This window comes from Rhincodon typus, chromosome 11, assembly GCF_021869965.1.
Source record: "Rhincodon typus isolate 14 chromosome 11, sRhiTyp1.1, whole genome shotgun sequence".
Taxonomy (NCBI): Eukaryota; Metazoa; Chordata; class Chondrichthyes; order Orectolobiformes; family Rhincodontidae; genus Rhincodon; species Rhincodon typus.
Window position 1 is genome coordinate 63,937,418 of NC_063342.1, and position 21,098 is coordinate 63,958,515.

The 21,098-nt window shown below is 40.6% G+C and overlaps 1 protein-coding gene across 3 annotated transcripts in view; it reads left to right on the top strand.

The window, feature by feature from the left end:
- LOC109928783 (Nance-Horan syndrome protein) overlaps positions 1–20,614 on the top strand; it is a 391,487-nt gene extending 370,873 nt beyond the window's left edge. For 2 of the 3 annotated variants that reach the window (XM_048602688.1, XM_048602690.1), the window contains exons 6-9: positions 352–483; positions 2,113–5,175; positions 7,924–8,044; positions 16,567–20,614. In XM_048602688.1, coding sequence (XP_048458645.1) covers positions 352–483; positions 2,113–5,175; positions 7,924–8,044; positions 16,567–17,143 — 3,893 coding nt within the window. In that variant the 3' untranslated portion in view covers positions 17,144–20,614. The remainder of the gene's footprint in view (positions 1–351; positions 484–2,112; positions 5,176–7,923; positions 8,045–16,566) is intronic. The other variant, XM_048602689.1, reaches the window with a different exon arrangement.
- Positions 20,615–21,098: the final 484 nt, after the last annotated feature.

A 21,098-nucleotide genomic window follows, 5' to 3' on the forward strand; every position in this document is an offset into this window, starting at 1 on the left:
AATTAATGCTTGAACGATTCTTAGTTTTCACATAATTGACCATTAAAACGTTTGCTGCTGTTACAGCCAGGGCTAACAATGTAGAAGATACTAGAAACACACATTGTGCCCATGAGCGTTTGTACAGATGAAGTGCAGGTCAGTGCTGTGGTTTGGGAGCCAGTTTTTGGAAAAATGTTTAGTAATGCTCTGGATCCTTTTATGAAAATGCTATGTATTATACAAATTTAAATGAATTGGCTTAAACAAGATTTGGTACCAATATACTAAATAGATTTAGCAGTACATGGTTAACTACAATATAATGCTTTTGAAAACATGTACAGTTTCCTTTTCCTTTCTCAATTACAGGAGTGGGTTTTGAGAGGCAGGTCATCGGCAGATACTCTTTTGTGCATCCTCAGTCTGTGCTGCATCGAAGGCGGAAGCTAAAGAGGCGAAAAACTATCAGTGGAATCCCCAGGCGTGTGCACCAAGAAATAGGTAACACTTTAAAAGCTCACTGACATGAACCTGGTTTGAAGTATTTTTCTGCAAAGTCTACTCATAATTTTGAAGTAAACCTTACAGGCAGACATAAATTAGTCAGAACAGATTTTTCTCACTCTTTAAAGAAAAAGAAAAAAGATTTGATTTCATTCAGCAACTTTCATGACCTCATAATGTCTCAAAATGCTTTTAAGTGCAGTGGTTTTAAAGTGTAGCCATTGTTATAATGGCACACAAACAGAATTGTGAAGGTGACCAGATATTTCCATCATGTTAGTTAAGGGATAAATATTGCGAAGGACACCTATTCTTCAAAAGAGAACAGACAGAGTTGTGGTTTAATGGCTTGTTCTAATACAAGCTCCTCCAGCAATGCAATACTCTCTCGGTTCAGATGAAAGTAAATTACTGCGGATGTTAAAATTCTGAAACGATAAAAAACAGGAGTGGCAGACAAAACCCCGCAGGTCTGGCAGCAACTGTAAAGGAGGAGAAAGAGAGTTAATGTTTATAATCAAGTAAGACTCTTTGTCAGCATTGACTGAAGTGTCAGGCTTATTTCTGTACTCGTGTCTTTGAAGTAGGATTGAGCTTTCAAGCTTTTGACTCAGAAGTGTGAGCCAAGCCTAATTTGATGCCTTTCTGGGGCAAAACTGCTCTGTTATTGTTTATATTTTTTATTTATTATTCTGAGATGGTCACGAGTTCCAGGAGATACCGCGTGGTCTGGTGCTTACTTGCCATATAGTAACTGATTATTGCGTATAAAGTTTTTGAGAAGATTTGTAGCTTGGGTTGTGGATGAGGTTGTAGACTTGCTCGCTGAACCAGTGTGTTTGGTTGCAGGCGTTTTGTCACCCTGCCAGGTAACACCGTCAGTGCGGCTCCACTGAAACGTGAGCAACCAAACATACCAGCTTGGCAAGCAAGTCTACAATCTGACTATTGTATAAGTGAGCAATGGTAGAAGTTGCCCGTAAGAACCCACTCTGCCGCTGATTTGATGGCAAAGTGAGAATTATGAGCTACCATTGGGAGCTGCCAAGTTTGATCCCACTGTTGGCATCAATGAGGTTGGTATCTGCTGTAGCCCTGGTGCTTCTGGATGCCAGCAGTGTCGGCAGAAGAGTCCGACACTTAACAATGAGTCTGAAGGTAACGCCAATGGGATCAACTTCAGAGTGCAGTTAAATGTGAAATACATGCCTCTTATCTGAGATCAGGGTTTACTTTGGTAATGTGTCATCTCCTGGTCCAGTCCACCCACTTAGATTGTTACATTGAGCTGCTGGCATCTTGCTGCTGTACAATTCAATGGGATCAGAGGAGGCAGAAGCAAAGGGAAGCCTCGCAGTTGATATCATCCTGTCAATGCCATCTGTTTTTTACTTGTCATATCCCATGGGACCAACGCAATCACCTCTCATCCCTCCCTCCAGAGGGAGCTTTGGGATGGAGACCTGATATCAGGAGGACCCATTCCCATTCTAGTTCTGCCCCATCCCTCCCTGCCTGTCAGAAAGCCACTGGTACTGAATCAGTTCAGGGCCTTTGTTTATTCAGCTAGCTTTCTTGTCATTTCAGAGTATAATCCTAGACTCCATGTTTCACTTATTTCGCTAGCAGATTCTGATGGATCTCCCATGGCTCGAGAAAGAAATGTGATCGTCCACGTTAACCCAGAGTTGGACTTCCGCGGTGATGAGGCACGTTCTACCAGTGGTCGATCTGGGACCAAGGATTCCGAGTGCCAGACAGAGGATATTCTAATTGCTGCCCCATCGACGAGGCGGATCCGAACTCAACGGGGCAGCAGTATCGCATCTTCCCTGTCACATTCGGCTGGGAATATCCCAACCTTGGCAGACGATTCAAGCTCGATGTTTCTCACGCCAATGGACAACCGCATTCGCGCCCGCAGCCTTTCGCGAGAAGGCATTGGAGATTCGCTGTTCCCTCACGAGTTAAGTCAGGACGACAGCGTGGAGAGCATCACCGGGGCTCCTGAAAAATACCTGCCCGGCCCAGAAAGGGCGGAGGAGGAAGAGGATGAAGCAAGTTTGTTTGTTCAGAGCTCGCGGACACATCATTCAAAGGGAGTTACTGTTCAACCGCAACAAAGCCCAGAAAGCGAATCCCAGGGAGCAAAGATGTCCAAATTTGTGCCGGAGGGAGATTTGGGCAACAGCGAAATCTCTTCAAATTCTGATACGTTCGGCAGCCCAGTCAACAGTATCTCCAGTGGAGGGGTTCTGTTGAGGGGTCAGATAGATCAAAAGGAGGACCATCAATCCTCGAGTGGAAACTGGAGTGGGAGTAATTCGACATGCCCCTCACAGACATCCGAGACCGTCCACACTGCGTCTTCGCCGCCCCTGACAGGATCTTCACACTGTGACTCCGAGTTATCCTTGAACACGCCTGCTCACACAAACTACGATTCTGCAGGTTTCTTACTGGAACAGTACCCGTATCAAGGAGATAAAGTCAGAGGTCACAGGGCAAACTCTTTTACTTCCATGGGGACAGATGTGATGGAAGATCTCAACACGAGTAACACAAGTGACGCTGAATGGAGCTACTTACACCATTGCCACGATGCATCTTGCCATCGAGACTTGAGCCCGAGGAATTCAAGGACAAATAGCTTGGGATGCCCAAGTTTTGCCAGCATGGGTACGTGTGACAGTTTTGTTGAGAGACCATCCTCCTCCAAAACTGATTCAGGCTCACATTTCTCCGTGGATACTGAAGGGTATTATACCTCCATGCACTTTGACTGTGGTTTAAGAACTAGTAGAAATTACATTTTTAACTATGCATCCGCAGGCTCCGATGGGATCCAGAGTACAGAAAATACTTCCGAACTCGGCGAGCTCTCTCAAGCAGATCACTTAGAGCTGACAAAGCAGAAGCATCGGGGCCAGAGCATTGCACTCAAGAAACCAAAGGCAAAACCAGCCCCACCAAAACGCAGTTCATCTTTGAGGAAGAATGATGTTTGTACGAGTGAGAGTGATCAGAAAAATGAACCAAAGACAAACAATATACAGGAGAAGACTGTATCTTCTAGAGATGCACAGAAATCTTTGCAACTTGACCTAAGCCTTGCAGCTGAGAGGTTCAAAGGATCCTCCATGCCACCTTCGAAAACAAATAGTCCTTGGGATACTCAAAGTGGATATACACATGAAAATGAATTATCAGACCCTCAACTCACCCCATTGGACATGCCCTCCTTTAAGGATGAAGGTACTGTGCAATCGGATTATGCAGGTCTCTGGCTCTTAAATGACTTAAAGTCTAATGATCCTTACAGATCGTTATCGAACTCTAGTACTGCCACAGGTACAACCGTGATAGAGTGCACGAAGTCTCCTGAAGGATCTGAGTCACAAACATCCCAATCCGAGTCGCGAGCTACCACTCCATCTCTCCCCTCTGTTGAAAATGAGTTCAAGCTGTCCTCTCCCGATAAGTTGGCCAGTTTGGCATCGCCATCCAGCGGGTACTCGAGCCAGTCTGGCACACCAACCTCAACTTTGCCTACCCCTCTGTTCCCGGGTCCCCTGTCTCCAAACAGCGGTAAAAAGAAGCCAAAAGTTCCAGAGAGAAGGTCATCATTGCAGCAGTCTTCCACAAAGAAAGACCTCGAATTACCAACTATACCTCCAACACACCTTGACCTAAGTGCTCTTCAGAATCTGTTTAAAAGCAAACCTTTTGCTCACAGAAACCAATTGCACATCTCAAATCAGAGCAAACAGAGAGAGGCTTCTGAAAAAACCAACAGCAGTCCATCTATTTCCCTTGGCATAACTCCATCAGTTCTGCAGTCTGTTCAGCTTCGCTCTGTTAGTAAAATCAAGCAATCCAGGCAGGAATTCCAAGAAGACCCTGATATAACAGAAGGCCCAGGTTATGCAGAGATCATCGCACCACCAAACAGAACTGAACCGTACACTTATAACCGATCGTTAACACACAAGTACACTGAAATTTCCAATGCACCTCAACCGTTAGAAAAACCATCCTCCACCGAAGCCAACCCAAGCATTTTGCATTTAGAAAGTCATATTGCACTTTGTCTCGAAAATAAATTGAATAAAGAGTGTATGTCGCCATTACCATTAGCTTCTATTGCAGCAAAGTCTCTGACACAACTCACGGTATCCGATGAGTGCCCGCCCAGTGCCGAACTGGAAGCTGACCAAGTAATTCTAACAGAAGGTTGTCAGCTGGTCTCCAACAGCTACAAGTGGAGCAACAAAAAGAATTCAGTAAAGGAGAGCTCTCCACATGAAACAGAGCAAAACTTCTATAATTCCAGTAAAGAATTGCAGAATGAAGTATTTGCCCAGGAAACGGGAAATAAAGAGGAGGCTGGAAGTGTGCACTCTCCCTGCAACAGAGTTACAGAAACTCAGTCGGCAGTGGCACTGGGGTCACCAACTGCAGAGAAATTGGAGAGAAAACTTGATTTTGACTCAGCCGGTGATATAGAAATTGTACACCGTGACCTAATTCAACCAGAATTAAAAGGTGCACCAAGGCTCGACAAAGGTACTACTGAAGAGAAGACCAAATGGGTGCAAGATGGCTGTATAGAAAGTGCTGCTGATCATAGCAGAACTGCAGAAGCTCTAGCTGAGAGTCCTAGCGATGGCCAGTCCAAAGACCACTTAGGTAATTATTTCTATATTTTCTGTCAAGTTGTACATTGAGATTGTTAAACTTTCTACTTGGTTGCATTATCAGGTAAGGTAATGGCCGCAGCAAAGTTTCTTTTCATAGCTTAAAGCTTGATTATTTTCCGAACAATATTTTTAACCCTTGCAGACATTCAGAGATCCAATGTAAATTGACTGCTACATTTCTGCATCAATAAGATGTTCATTTGTACTGCATCAGCAAGATTCTGATCTTGTATAATGTCTTTCTTTAATCTCATTATACACAGGCACATATAATGGCATAGAACATGCATCAGTCTGTTCTACTTTATGAGTTTCTCAAATATAATGGGAGTATTCTTCAGCAAAGTATTTCTGATCATTCTTTAAATTAAGTGTTTTGCACTGAAACTGGAATAATGGATGCATTGCAATAAATGATCAATACAGTTGAGAATGCATTCAAAAGACCTATTATGTAAGGATTTTAAGGCCGGGGTGGGGAGCGTACATTTTTTTTGGAGCTGCACTGCACAGCCCAGTTGAGTAGAGCAAACTTTGGAAGCTGAGTGGGAGCCATGCTTTTCTGTACCAGAGTTTGGTCAATTTCCCTCCATTTAAAGGAAAAGCAGAAAAGTTAAGCAGGTTAGTTTGAAGTTACATGCTTGTCCAATTTTAAGATCTTTACTGTTCACACTTAAGTAGAGTTTTAGAATACCTTCCAAGTTGTAGAAAAACATTAATTTTGATATTATTTGGATATAATAGTTTAAGCACATATCCTTTGTATATTAAATAAATTATGTATTGATTTAAAATGTCACCCAAGGCATATTCATGTTGTCATTTTCCGTTTGGTCATAGGTTTAGGAGTTGTGGTGCAACAACATTTTATATTGCTAAATTTTGGGGCCAATGGAAATTGCACAGCAAATATTTAACACAAATTCCTGGACAATGCAAATATATTTTATGATTGTTTTTGACAATTTATCTCCAGAAGCAGTTTGAAAATAAAATGTTCTTTTAATATTGAGATTTTTGAGCAGCATATTTTCTCTCAATTTTTTAAAAAATATACTACCTCATCAAAGATACACTCAGCAGAAGGTGTTTTTCCCAGATGGTTAATAATATGCAATTCATTAGCTTGTCTGAGTAATTACAGGGAAAGAATATTTTCTGACATGATGTCTGAAAAGGCAATTAGGCTATTAAACCAGAGAGCTACAGACACTTTAGACACACTTAGAAAGTTAGCAATCTTGGACAATAAGGTAGATGACATCTGATAAGCTCAAGTAACACAAACTACTGAAGACTTGGGATGTTTGTGATTATACATTACTATATAAATATTGCAAGGAGGAGATGCAAATTGAAATTTTTCATCTTGCACTCACCAGGAGTAAGGCAAACGAGCTGTTAACTGTCAATCTTAATTTTCAGACCAGGCCGTAGACTTTGATTGGTCAGGTTGTTGCCATGGGGAATGTGGCACACTGACCGAATCAGTGAACTACTCCTGCTACATCTTCTTGCCAGCACTGGACCAACCAATCAGCGCATACTTCTCATGCTGTATAAATTGGTGTTCCCTTTCCAAATCTGCTTACCTTGTCCCGATGAGTTTAGGACAAAGAGCTTTGACCTTGCGTCTTTCTTTTTAGCAATGTTTAAGTTTCATACTACAAACAATTATTTATTGTACAACTACGTATTTCACAAATCGACTTGAGTTAATCTGGTTTGAATTTATGCTGTCTATGTTCATGAATTGTGAAATGAAGTGACTTAACAATTTACGTCAAGCCTTAATTCGTAAAGGTTGACGCTGTGCATGTTTTTGGAGTGATTGAGGAAATGTACGCATGAAAGATGCAAATTTTATTTCAGGTCACAATGAGGGGTGCTATTGCTGCAATTGCAGTCATAGATGTAAGGCAACTTGAGTCAAGTCCTACAAAAGACAGAAGTGACCAATACTATTGTAGCTCCAATTCTGAAAGTAATCTTCTGCCCCAGAGATGGCGATCTCAGTGGTGGGAAGGTTATTTAACTAGGCAAGGTGATGTCATAGTTGAACACTGCCCCCTTCCCACCTCCTACCAGAATTAAGGCCCATGGTGAACTTTGCCGGCTTGTGCCAATTGAGGCCTTTAAGTAGCCACTTCTGGTGGGGAGTGCCTCAATTAGAGATAATCAATGCCTGATTGAGAGACTGGTTATCAGGAAACAGGGATCCTGATAAGAACCATCCTCTGTCCTTGCTTCTAACCCCACATTAGGTACCCATGACTGAGTACAAGAGCTGCTGGCCTCCTACTGACGATTCTCTCTCATGAGGTGGGTTTTCATCGTTCCTGGCGAATGTTCTTTGGTGGCCTTGCCACTGCCTGATTGGCATGTTGTTCAGCAGGCCTTACTGAAAACATAAATGGTGAAAAGTGCTGTTGCGTTATTTCTCCAGCTAACGGGAGAGCTCCTCACTCCAGAACAAGAGTCTGCCTTCTTTATGGTGGACACAGATTTGATTTTAATCAAATATCAAATCATCTCAATTCATGAAAATCGTCCAGAGAAGCAATTTGAAATGCTGCACAAGCTAAGATTATTAATGCATTTTTGTGTAAAATGTTCTATTAAGCCACGTTAAAATCTGTGTCTATGTCATGAAGGTTTTGTGCAATTAAATGTCAAAATGAATTGAAATGTTAATGCAGACACCAAGGAAAATACCACTTACCTTTCTCATACACAGATGTAGGACGGGGTGAAAGTTACTTGAGTTCTCCTTTGGATCTTGAGACGAATGAAGATAATGTATTCATATCACCAAACAAACTCCGCACAACAGAGGACCTTTTTGCTGTGATTCACAGGTCAGGAGTCTTTATAAATGTTTACATGTACTTGTCTACAAAATTATCTGAAAATAAATTACAAATGTCCCATGGCATTGCTCATGTGAATTGCAAGCTTTTCTGTTTCAGGAACGGCTGGAAGTGCTAATGCGGTCCATAAATCTGCAGAAACGTTTTGGAAACAATCTGTCAGACACTGATTGAAATTTTTTTGTATTGATTTTTCGAAGCAAATGCTTTTTTTCCTTACCCACTGTAAATGTATAAAGAAATGCATTTTCTCCCTTCACTTCCAAAGCTTACATAAATAAGTAACTCTATAAAATGGTTAAGAAGGATAGATAACTGGAAGAAGGGGAATTGAACGACAACAACAGCTACCATTTATATGGCATCTTTCGTGCAATGAAACATCCAATGGTACATCACAGGAGCATTATGGTTCTAAACTGGCAAAGATAGATAAACTATTTCCACTGGTTGGGATTCTAGAACCAGGTGGCATAGTCTGAGAATTAGGACCAAAGGAATCAGGAGAGATATGAGGAAGCAGTTCCATACACAAAGCATGATAGACGTTTGGAACTCTCTTCCACAAGTGACATTAGGAGCTGGGTTAGTTTTAATTTTAAATCTAAGATAGACACATTTTTGTTCCGCAGACGTATTAAGAGATATAGAGCCCAGACAGGTATAGAACATAAAACAGTACAGCACAGTACAGGTCCTTCGGCCCACGATGTTGTGCCAAACTTTAACTCTAAATCTAAGGTCTATCTCACCTCCACCCCTGCGTTATACTATCATCCATATGCCTATCTAATAGTTGCTTAAATGCCCCTAATGAGGCCAACTCCACTACCCTCTCTGGCAATGCATTCCACACCCCTACCACTCTCTGATTAAAGAACCTACCTCTGACGTCTCCCCTATACCTACCTCCACTCACTTTAAAACTATGCCCCCTTGTAATAGCTACCTCCACCCTAGGAAAAAGTCTCTGGCTGTCCACTCTATCTATGTGGGGTTAGACCACAGATCAGCCATGATCTTATTGACTGGAGGAGCAGGCTCGAGGGGCTGAATGGCCTACCCCTATTCTTACATTATTTTGTTCCTGCTATCAAATAAAATTTAAAGTCATGACTCAGAACCAAGTGTCACATTACACATAATGTCAATGTTTCATCTGGTTTTGAAATTATTTAGACAAACCAACTTAGAATTATTGTCGTATACTAAAGAAAGACCTGCATTCAGATGTTGCACAATTTAGGAGAGCAAATCATTGTGATAAGCTCATTCAAAAATGCTGCTTCCTGAATCCTTCTCCCCTCAAAGCCTTGAACTTCCATTATTTCTTACCAGAGCCCATCTCATCTTGTAGCTCTTCAAATTACGTACTGATTACCTTTCCTTATTTTAATTGTTTCCAAATTCTTTCCCTGACTTACATTAAACACAAAAGATAAGATTAAACATGCTATTGGTGAAGTATGTTTTCTTCCTAAATGTTTTACTCTTGGAGGGGCCTTATTTTAAACAATATTCATTATAAACAATGTCATTCATTTTGAACAGTTTTATTCCTGTGTGCAGAAGCACAAATGCTTATGAAAAAAAATTGTTTCAAGTTGCTTAACTCATTCATGACTGCTTGATTATTGGGAAATTTCCACCATTCCTTAAAGCAGAGATTTATTGTCTTATAAATATAACATGAACAAAAAATGTGAAAAACAAGCAACTGTGAAAGTGCAGCTCCCCTAATTAGTGTAGGAAGTGTAATGATAAAACAGAACACTTGGCATATTTATTCTATGAAGAAAATTGCACCAGAACATTGAAACTAGAGACACAGTCTCCATTTAAAAGCATTCTTTTATTTACAATATGTTGACAAAACATGTGCCATTTGGAAAGCAAGAAATTAGTCTTAGTTGCTATCGTACAAGGCCTTGGTTTGGAAAGAGTTAGTTTAAGATTTCCCCATAATGAGGATGCTACTAGAACTTAGGTGGGGGAATAGTTGTGGATCTCAGAAAGAGACAGACCTGCTACCTCGGTCTCCCTCTTAGTCTTAGTTACAATGTCTATTGTACTGATGTAACTTGGCATCATGCAATAAACTAAATGTTATCCAAGACAAGAGCCTCTTCTCATTAGACAACCAAGTGATTTTCTTTTCTCCTTCATAGCAGTCCCTCGTGGTTAAGGATGACTTGCTTCTATACCAAATGTTCCCATTTGATTGAAGAGACCAATGCATGACCCACAGTCTCTGTCCCACCTGGGGGAGAGGATGGTAGAGGAATGGGAGACTTTGTAGTGTCCAGTGTTAGGATGTATTCCTGTGGACTGGACCACATGGGTTTTGGGCAAGGATGAGCCGAAAGGTTTGTTTACCCTGCAAGGGGAGTCTAGGAGATAGGCAATTAGTTCATTTGAAAAGCCAATTTCATTGGAGGCATGCCTGTCTTGAAACATACTTTTCCATAAGAAGGTGTAACAGCCACCTTGTTCCTTGAGTTGGTTTTGTCTGCTTTCGATGGCGATGTCAATGTTGAAATGTTTGATCTCTCAGGTAATGGCAACAGTACCCCATTCCAACTGTTGCTGTTGGGATTGTCCATGAGAGTCATAATACTCCAGGTTATAGACAGGTTATGGGTGGAAGATGTCTATGCTTAATTCCAATGTATGGTAGTCAGCTGCATCTAGGCCTTGGCACAGAAAGGGCTCGGTCCAACAGCAAGGGTGATGAAGACCACTGCAAACCAAGCTCTGCTGTATGGCCTCAGGATATATAAGCACACATAAGTGTTGACAGTTCTGGCTCGCTCATTATCATAAAAAAAAACATTTTGTTCCTTGAATCCTTTCACCAACTCCAGTGATCCAGTCATAGTCTCCAGGAACTTGTGACTGCATTGCCTAGGATTTCAGGATAACGCAATGACTAGCTTCCTACCGGAAAGGCTGGGCCATCGAGAACTTAGATCCAATAAAATTGCAGTCAGTTTGGAGTTTTGCAGACTCCATCAGTGAATGAAAGGAAGTCCAGCAGGAGAATGCAAGAAACTCCTTTCGATTTTGAAAAAAAAAAATTGAAAATGCAATAACAGTATAGAAGGGGAATAAAAACCATTAAATTGCAAAATAATTATGTGACAAAAAGATTAACATTTAAAAATTTAAACTACCTTGATCAGAAAGGAAGCCTGTTCAGTGACTTTGAAGGATTACCATGATGTCACCCAGTGGCCAAAATATGCAACTATTAGCAATGAATTTGAAATAACCAACTTTGGAGACTGAGTAGATTTTTACGATTGTTTTATTCGAGCGGCACAAGGAGAGATTCACCTCAGTTATTAACTCAAGCAAAACTTTCAAATGTGTAAAAAATCATTGTCTGTATACTATGGCATCCTCTTATCCACATTTCATATACCTCAAATAAAGCAGATCCCCCTCTGTGTTATAGGTTCATCTGTTCATGCCTCCTTCACCCAGCTAGGCCATAAACAATTAATCTCATCCTGGATGTTGCTATCTCTTCCTTTATCAGTGTTTGTCCTACCCTGTCACCTCTCAAGGCCTTCGTAGAACATTTTTGTTAACACTGCCTCCTGTTGGCATAGATGCCTTGGATACCAAACTGCCTATGGTTCACTCCATACAAATTTGCAATCCGCCTCAGTTCTAGTACAGAAAGCACAAGACCTTAGAGTCTAAACTTTGCCCTGAACAGAGCTACATGCGCGCACACAGTTTTTTTTAACTGCATGAACATCCTGTCACGTGTGCTGTGATCCTTTTCTCATTATCTATTGATGCTTCACCTTGAGCTATTTACTTGGCAGTTTTTGTCCGTGGTGGTTTGTCATTGCCTCCCACTCTCCATGGGACAGGGCAAAGAAGCAGGTCCAAAGTCTAACCTCAGCCAAAATGGGAAATCAAACACTTTCTGATATTCAACCACCCAGCTAACTGATATAATCAGCCTCCAAATCCTACCCACTTACTATTGTTAAATAGCAACTTATTTTATTATTGGCTGGCATGGTATATGATACGGGCCAGTTAGAGGAGCTTTAGCAATGAAAATATTTATCACAGAATCTGCCATCGTGGAGCTCCATACCAACATGACAACATTAGATCATTGAGCCTATCATTCATTTTAATGGGGCCAATCAATTTAACAAGTATACAACAGTCTATGAAGCTCTTATGACCTGGGTTCAAGTTCAACCCGCTCCAGAGGTTGTAATAACTAACAGCTCTGTTCAGGTTGATTAGAGAATATCTACAACAGACTACTCCTCCACTCATTTTTATCTTACTGTTTGTTTTAGCTCTGTGTCCCCTGATACTCCTACCTAATAAAAATCTGCTTATATCAGGCTTCAATTAATCCAATTGATGCCCCCGCCCTGCAAGAACCCAGAGTCCTTAGGGACAGAGAATTCCAGATTTTCACTACGTTTCATGTGGAAAAACCAGCCTTCATTCCCAGTCTGTTGCCTGAAGTGCTCTTCTGGGGTTGAATTTTCCCAGTACTGTGCAGATGGGTTTGGAGACAGATCTGAGAATCTTCTTGTTGTGATCTTGTTGGAGGTAGAGTCTTATGGCAGATTGATGAGTTCGATCCACTTGAAATTGACACTGGGATCCTCCCCATGATGTCCAAGCCCCTTCAACTCTGATCAAAGTCCAGCCATTGTTGGGGGTGACCTCCAAATAGCTTAGGGCCTATTGAAGCCACATCTAGGTGACCACAATGAGACTTTTAGTCAGACAATGCTGTGGGTCCTCTGAGTTCCCCAACACCCTGTGTCATCCTGAGCTGGATGGGGTTACCAGTTCATTGAATTGAGGCCACAATTGAGTCTGACATTGGGGCCCCCAGTTCTCAGCAAACTGCAGCCTTACCTGTTTGGTTTCACTCATCAGTTTTAGCAAATTCAATAATACATATAGGATCATTTTTTGACAGCATGATCAAAAATCAATCACAGGGCATAGGAACGGGAGTGGGCCATTCAGCCCGTCAAGGCTGTATCATCATTCAATGAGATCATGGCTGATCTGTGGCCCAACTCCATATGCCTGCCTTGGTCCCATATCCCTTAATACCTTTGCTTAACAAACATTTATCTATCTCAGATTTAAAATTAACAACTGACCCTGCACCCTCTGCTGTTTGTGGAAGAGAGTTCCAAAACTCTACCATGCTTTGTGTATGGATGTGCCTCATAACCTCTTTCCTGAATAATCTGGCCCTAACTTTCAGGCCATGCCCCCTAGTTCTGAAATCCACAATCAGTGGAAATAGTTTATCTATATCTATGCTGTCTTTTCCTGTTAATTTCTTAAAATTTCAATCAGATCACCATTTAAACTTCTAAGTTCTAGAGAAAACAGGCCTAATTTGTATAAAAACAGACATTGCTCGAAGCTCAGCAGGTCTGACAGCATCTGTGAAGAAAAAAATCAGAGTTAAATCAGGGTCCGGTGATCCTTTCTCAAAACTAATTTATATAATCTCTCCTCATAACTTAACCCCTGAATCTATGTGTCATTCTTGTAAACCCATGTTGTACTCCCTCCAATGCAAATATATCCTTCCCAAGGTGTGGTGCCCAGATCTGCTCCAGGACTCCAAATGGGATCTAACTAGGGTTTTGTATAACTGCAACATAACTTCTGCATCCTTGTACTCCAGCCTGGTAGATATAAAGGGCAGCAGTCCATTAGCCGCCTTGATTATTTTCTGCACTAGTTTGTGGCATTTTAATGATCTATGCCCTGAAGCCCTGTCTGTCTTCCCTCAGAGCTCTCCGTTTTCCTGGGACTCATGCTGGGATACATTGCAGGCATGCAGCAACCCACCATTTTTAAATTCCTTCATGGGATATGGGTGTCACTGCTTAGGCCAGCAATTTATTATCCTTAAGTGTTGTTGAGGCGGTGGTGAGCTGCTTCTTTGAACTGCTGTAGTCTATATAGTGTAGGTATATCCACAGACTTCCCAGCCTCTGACCTGCAGTTGTAGTCTCAGTAGTTATACAGCGAGTTCACTCCGGTTTGGTTACTAGGTGCTTGTTCGTAGTGGGGAATTCGGCGACAGTGATGCCAGTGAATGCCAAGTTGGAGATTGTCCTTGCTTGACACTTGTGTGGTGCAAAATGATTTTAACCCAAGCCTGGATATTGTCCAAGTCTTACTGCTAACGGACATGGACTTCCTCAGTATTTAATTGTGAGCTTTGACAGTAACTTTTGACAGCATTCACTGTCAGTAGTTGTTAAACCAGACATGTTGAAACCACAGTGGAGAACAGATGGCTGTGTAAATTCAGGAGATCTTCAGATTTGCATCAAATTTTTATGTTTAATTTGAAATTCTTATTTAAAATGTGATATAAATAGCATCTCCTGATTAGATTTAGCTCTGATCTTCATACAAACGACAGCTCACTTTGATCTTGGGATTTTTGGGTGCTTCCACAATCTGGTGCCTTGAGGTGAGCTGTTCTCTTAAACAGTGGATCCTGGAAAATTAGAGAGTGAGCATTTTGTGATTTTCTGACCATTAAAAGGGAGGGATATTGCCCTGAGAGTCATAGAGTTATACAGCACAGAAACAGACTCTTCGGTCCAACTCGTCCATGCTGACTAGATATCCTAAACTGATCTAGTCCCATTTACCAGCATTTGGCCCATATCCCTCTTAAACCCTTCCTATCCATGTACCCATCAAGATACCTTTTTAAATGTTATAATTGTACCCACCTTCACCACTTCCTCTGGCAGCTCGTTCCAAACACACACCACCCTCTGCATGAAAACATTACCCCTCAGGTCCCTTTTAAATCTTTCCCCACTCATCCTAAACCTATGCCCTTTACTTTTGGGCTCCCCTACCCTGGGAAAAATATCTTGGCTATTCACCCTATCCATGAGCACTTCTGTCCCTAGTGCAAACACCGGATTGTGAACTGAACAACAATTGGCCTTTTAACAGAATCTTTAATGTGTAGATATTTTCTAATTGACCTGTTCAGAGCTGTTACCACACACCTGTGGAGCAGGTAGGACCTGGAACCCTGGTCTCCATGGTCTTGTGACAGGGACTCTATTTCTGCACCACAAGAGCCCTGGTTAATCACTTCTAGAGATATTTTTAATCAGTCTGTTCACATATGTTATGATGCATGTCTGAGACAGTTGGGACTTGAACCTGAGCCTCCTGACCCAGTTGTAAGGACATATCACTACACCACAGGTGCCCTCATCTTCAATATGGAAAATGTCACAAGATACTACGCAGAGTCATACCAAAATAGATAAATAACTGTATTAACTAGACATTGAATATACGTATTGTGTGTTATTGCTAAGGACAGCAGAATCCTTCAAATGTTTTGAACATATTTCTCTCTTTCAGTGGTATTCATCACTAGAAGGACAGAGTTGCATTTAAATGGAGCCTTGTATGACTTCACGATGTCTCAAAGCTCTCTAGAGCCAAAGAACTACTTTTGAAGTGTAGTTATGGTTGTAATGTAGGAAACAATAGCTGCTAATTTTAACATAGCAAGCTCCCACTAACATTTTTGCTGATGTTGGTTGAAGAATCAATTTTAACTGGGAAGAACTCCCCAAATGGCCTCAAAATAATGCCGCAGGCTCTATGACATCCACCTGGGTGGACAGCAGACACTTCTGACTGTGCTACACTCCTTCAGTACTGCCCAGAATTGTCAGCCTCGATTAGGGGGTCCAATCTCTGAAGTGGAGCTTGACTTCACATTTTGCCGACAGCTGAGAATGCACCACTTAGCTGAATCATTTGGCAGATATGAGTGTAGCTTTGTTATTGAATACAGGATGTCAGGAACACCGTGAATATGAATTGTATTTGTAAACCGCCCAACTGCCATCTTTTCCTGAATAGGTTTATCAACCCTTCACAATATCCCCCCTGAATTAATCTCCTGGAAGCCATAGCCGGCATCCCAGGAGACGTATCAAAGCACCATTGAAAGTAGTGTGTTTTTGACCCATTGTCCAGGCACACTTCTACTTGCTAAGCTACAAAGTTATTGAAAGTTATTGCTGATAGAATTTAAACGTTATTTTTTTGTTTTCCTAATTTATACTGTGAAGAACTGTAATGTAGAACTTTCAGCTTTTTTCTTCGTTTCTGTATTTTTGTACCGAATCTATTTTAGTACCTAAGATTTGTAACTAGGTACTTTGTACCTAAATGACACCATGTGGTGACATTGTACGCTTTTTATGGTCCTCCTGTACTTTTATACTTGAGTTCATGTGACAATAAAACTTAATACTAATTTGTTTGGGTGGTGGGAGGTTGGATACTGTGCACCATGAAGCATTGCATCCACCCAGAGCTGATAACCCCTGTTTCCCAGTTGTTCCTAATTGATGCATTCATTTGAGCCAATGTTTATATTAGGGTTCTGGAATGATGCTAGAATTTGATCTGTTTTTTGTTTTGCCTTCTAGATCAAAGAGGAAGCTTCTGGGAAGGAAAGATTCTGATGACGGGCCAAATGTAAATAAACCAAAATCATCCCCCAGCAGTTCCCCAGGGACTCCACCTGCTGTCCAAAAGCAGCCTGGCCCTATTTATAGGAGCGTCCGAAAATCAAACACTTCCCATGAGGAGTTCAAGCTGCTGTTGCTGAAAAAGGGCAGCCGCTCAGACTCCAGCTATCGTCTGTCCGCCACTGAGATACTGAAATCCGCAAGTCCAGTTTCTCCCAAGTCTCCGGGAGACAGTTCCCCCGAGCAGGCTAAAGATTCTGAGGACTCGTCCCCTTTCCCTTCCGGATGCGAAATGCAGTCACCGGTGTCACCGTGCTCCCCCAGGTTCAGTACGGAAGGAATCTCCGCCCGCAGCTTCTCGGTCTCGATGTCTTCCCGACCAAGTCGTTCCCGAGCACCGCCAGTAGCAGGCAGCAGCCGTTACAGTGTCCGCAGTCGCCTCCACAGTGCACCGATGCAGGTCATCTCTGAGGGCGAAGCGGAGAACTCAGATGGAAGCCCACACGACGATCGGAACTCACAGGGCACACAATAACTGTCCGCTGTAGAACAAACATAAATGTGCATGTGTTTTTTTTTGTTTAGCAACGTTTATGCCGAAAGGTTTATCAAAAAGCAGGGCAAGGTCTAAACTGTTCAGAACACAAAAACAGATTATTGCCCAAGGTCTAACAGAACAATAGGTACTGAGATAAGACATCCCTTCACTGTTCCTTCAAAACTGCCAATGATTCAATCATTTTAGTGTACACCTATTTTGATTAACCAGAGCAAACAACGAAGAGAATTTTGATGGAAGAAAATTTAAGGATGTCTGTCATGAATTTGGGCAAATACTCTGTTTTTAAAGTTTCAGATGAATTTTGCAAGGTTTATGCATGGTTGTTCCCTATTTGTGTGAAATTAGTGGGGTGTCATTATCCTGGACTGATTAAGCAGAAGCCTAAGCAATAGGACAAATTGTGAGAAAGGTACATTGTAGTTCTTGGTATTCCTGATTGAGTGATGATAGATGAGAAGTGGAATGGCTGTGCTCTGTGCAGCACAGTCTTTGAAACTAATGTAAATATCATTATTTTTAGTTGATTTGAAAAGGTATTAATCCTTTGTGCAATGCACATTCTTAATCATTTGCATCATCAGCGTATCCTAGGAATGAAACAGTCCTTGATTTAAGGATTAATACAATGACAGAGGAGGAAAAATATGAGCAAATTAGTTTCTTTTTCAAAATATTGTCTTCACTCTGATCTTCATACAGTCTAGATATTATTCCTAAAGATGACCACATCGAGTTTGTGGCTTCTTCTAATCCACAAACCACAACTGAGATAGCCTATCACTATAATTAATTTGGAAGAAAAACCTCAAACTGCCTCAAAAGATTGACAGAGTTTTTACATTTACCTGGATATTTAAATCTAATTGAATTATTATGTAACTAATAATTATAAATATATAATTGATAATTGTCCATTTCTAAGAGTTTAAAATTATACATTGCTCAAGTATTCTTCCATTACAGCTTAAATCTTAATTAACTTCTACTGTTTACAGTAGAAATAGGATTACAGCTAAAGGATTAATACTGTACTACCTAATAAAGAAAAATATTGTCTTTTTGGATTTACTAAAGATCATTATATTGTACAAATATACAAAAGGAACCTAAGGAAATGATTATTTTTGTGATTAAAGTTGAAATACTTGTGTGTAGACACCAAGAATTGCATGTTTGCAAATATGCCATATTTTAAAACAATATACGAGCATTTTTGGAACCACAATGGTGGGGGTTGAGGGAAAAACAGAGCCTTTTTGACAGGGCTAGGCCATAACAGACATTACCATTTTAATGAAAATGTTTTATCTACAGGTTGTAATGCACAGATGTCAGTATGATGGGATTAACTGAGAAGATAAAAAGACAGGTTTTTTTTATAGTTTTAAGTTGTTCAATTAAAAAAAGGGAGAGAAGAGCAGTAAGTGCATGGGGGAAGTTTTAACCTAAAGGACTTGGCAATGCAGAGTAACTTCGGGCAAAGTGTAAAACCGGGCTGATCCTATGGTTGGCCGCCCAGTAACTTAGCATGTAATTAGCCCCCGTAGGTTTGTGAAGGAATTGGTGATGGTGTAAAGTCAAAAAATGAATAGGATAGAGGATCTATTTCATGTATATTGGAAATACAATATTCAAGAGTGAGAAGAGGATGAGTAACAGTGTGAGATGAAAGATGCGCGAATGGGTAAGAAAATGGGGTATGTTTAAAGTGCAGATTGATCCAGTGATGTTCAGTGAAAGAAATTTTGCAAAGAAGATTGTAATTCCACTTTGGCATGCTGAAGAAGTGCAGAAAACAATGCAGATTTTGAAATATCTACACTGAAGATTTGAAGACAGTCCCATGTTAAGAATGGACGAAGATAATGCTGTAAACACTCGAAAAACAATCGCAAGTACATTTGGCACCATGAGCTGATTCTCTTCAGTTCAGTTCACTACACCAAGCATTGTTGTTCTCTTTTAACTGGAACGTTTATTCAACAGCCGAGGTCAACTTCAGTTGGAAGGAAATGACTGTTACAAAATTCGCAACTATTATATCTGGCCAGGACAAGACTTCAACGATAGCAACCACGTGAGAAAAAGATAACAGGAAATCATGCAGATGATGGAAACTGGAAATAATGACAAAAGTGTTGGAAATGCACAGCAAAACTGATCAGCGTTTGATAAATGATGACATGTCAATGGAAATCCTCCAGTAAAGAAATAAAAATCCTCCACAGATGCTGAGTACATGAGAAACCTTGCTGGGTTGTGGAAGGTGCGGGGTGTTGAAGCGAAGTATCTTACAGTATTACCTTTTCCTGCCTACTGATAAAATTCCTTCTGTGACATCAATTATTTCTTTCTTGTCTATCAAACCTTACACTATTTGGAATAACCTGATTCCTATGAATGAGCACATTTTCTTCTGTAATATGAGTGCTTTTTATCAGTGCAGTTAGATGTGAATTAGGCGACACACACACACACACACACACGATTATTTGAGCACGTAAAGCACTCAATGAAAAAGTGTTTTTCAGCAGAGCTATCAAGCAGCTAAAATACCTTCAGCTGAGTGCCATATCTTTTTTCCCTCTAGAATATGTGGCTGCATGGAGGTGATTAGGAATGAAGAACAGAATCTTCTGGACAATTTACTTGCTGAAATATACAATGCACAGTTAAAAGAGATATTGCTTAGTTATTTTGTAAAGCACTCTATAATTACTGAATGCTTTGACAGCACTGCCATCTCTGGACAAGGTGAACTAATTATATTGTACAAATTACTTTTGTGAACCATCATTCCAATACGTGTGTTCTGTTGTTTGCACTGAAGTGTAAGACAGTGGGTGTTTGAAGTTCTGCCGCTGCTTTCTTATAGCGTTTGATGATTCCTAATTTATATAGGCTTTCTTTCTGTTTATTTGGCACATATAAGACAACTGCACAGTTTAAATCAAAAATGTATACCGTCTCTTAAAGAATTACGCCTAGGTTTTGCCAAAGGTTGAATGAACGCATCTTAACTGCATAGATGGCAGAGTTAACAAAATATTGGTTTTGGTTTATTGTATAAAAATAAATATAAGAGAAGGTTACAGTGTAACTGTATTGGTACTAGAACCAGTTCATCTGGAAGACAAGAATGGTTTATGGATTTGCAGCCATTTTATAATTTTTTTGTAATATTTGTAAATATGGACTTTTTAAAATGCCGAGATGCTTTTTTGTAAAATGTTTTCAAAGTTTACAATTAATTTCTAAGCCTTTGTATATTTTAGAGCTGTGCAACACTTTTAAGTCTTGTATTTATTTTTAGTAAAGATTGTGAAACTTTCCCTGTGAATTATCCCCAAGTACAATACATATGGCCAGTCAAGTCTGGCTGCTTCGACAGTGTGCATAGAGCCTGAGAATAAATGTGACTGCATTGGATCGGCAGAAAAAGAATTCTTTTTCCAATGGTTCATTTATTTCATGCTTAACCTCACTCATGCAGAAGGATCCACAAAGGAGCATATTATACACCAGGTATACACACAGACCAAGAAGTTCATCTGTAATCTCAAATGTCATGTAAACAGACATTGATTTGAAAACAAGCAAGGGGATTCCCAAAATGTTCTAATTGTATTTCAGGCACCCTAACTGCAATGAGTAAGCTCAAGCAAGTAGTTTTATTTAATAGGAGGATTACCCAGAATAAACATTTGCAAAACACGGGTAATGTACAATAAGCAAACATTCCATAACACACGCTAAATTGCAATTGTGATCAAGGCACATCTTACAGATTTCTCATTAATGTCCCTGAAAATTACTGATGTGGATGAGCCATCAAATCTCATTATATTACGCAAGGAATTACAATTTTGCATTCTTGCTGATCTGGCCTTAAGATCCCTCTCAAGGGTAGTTTCTTCATGGGCTGCCT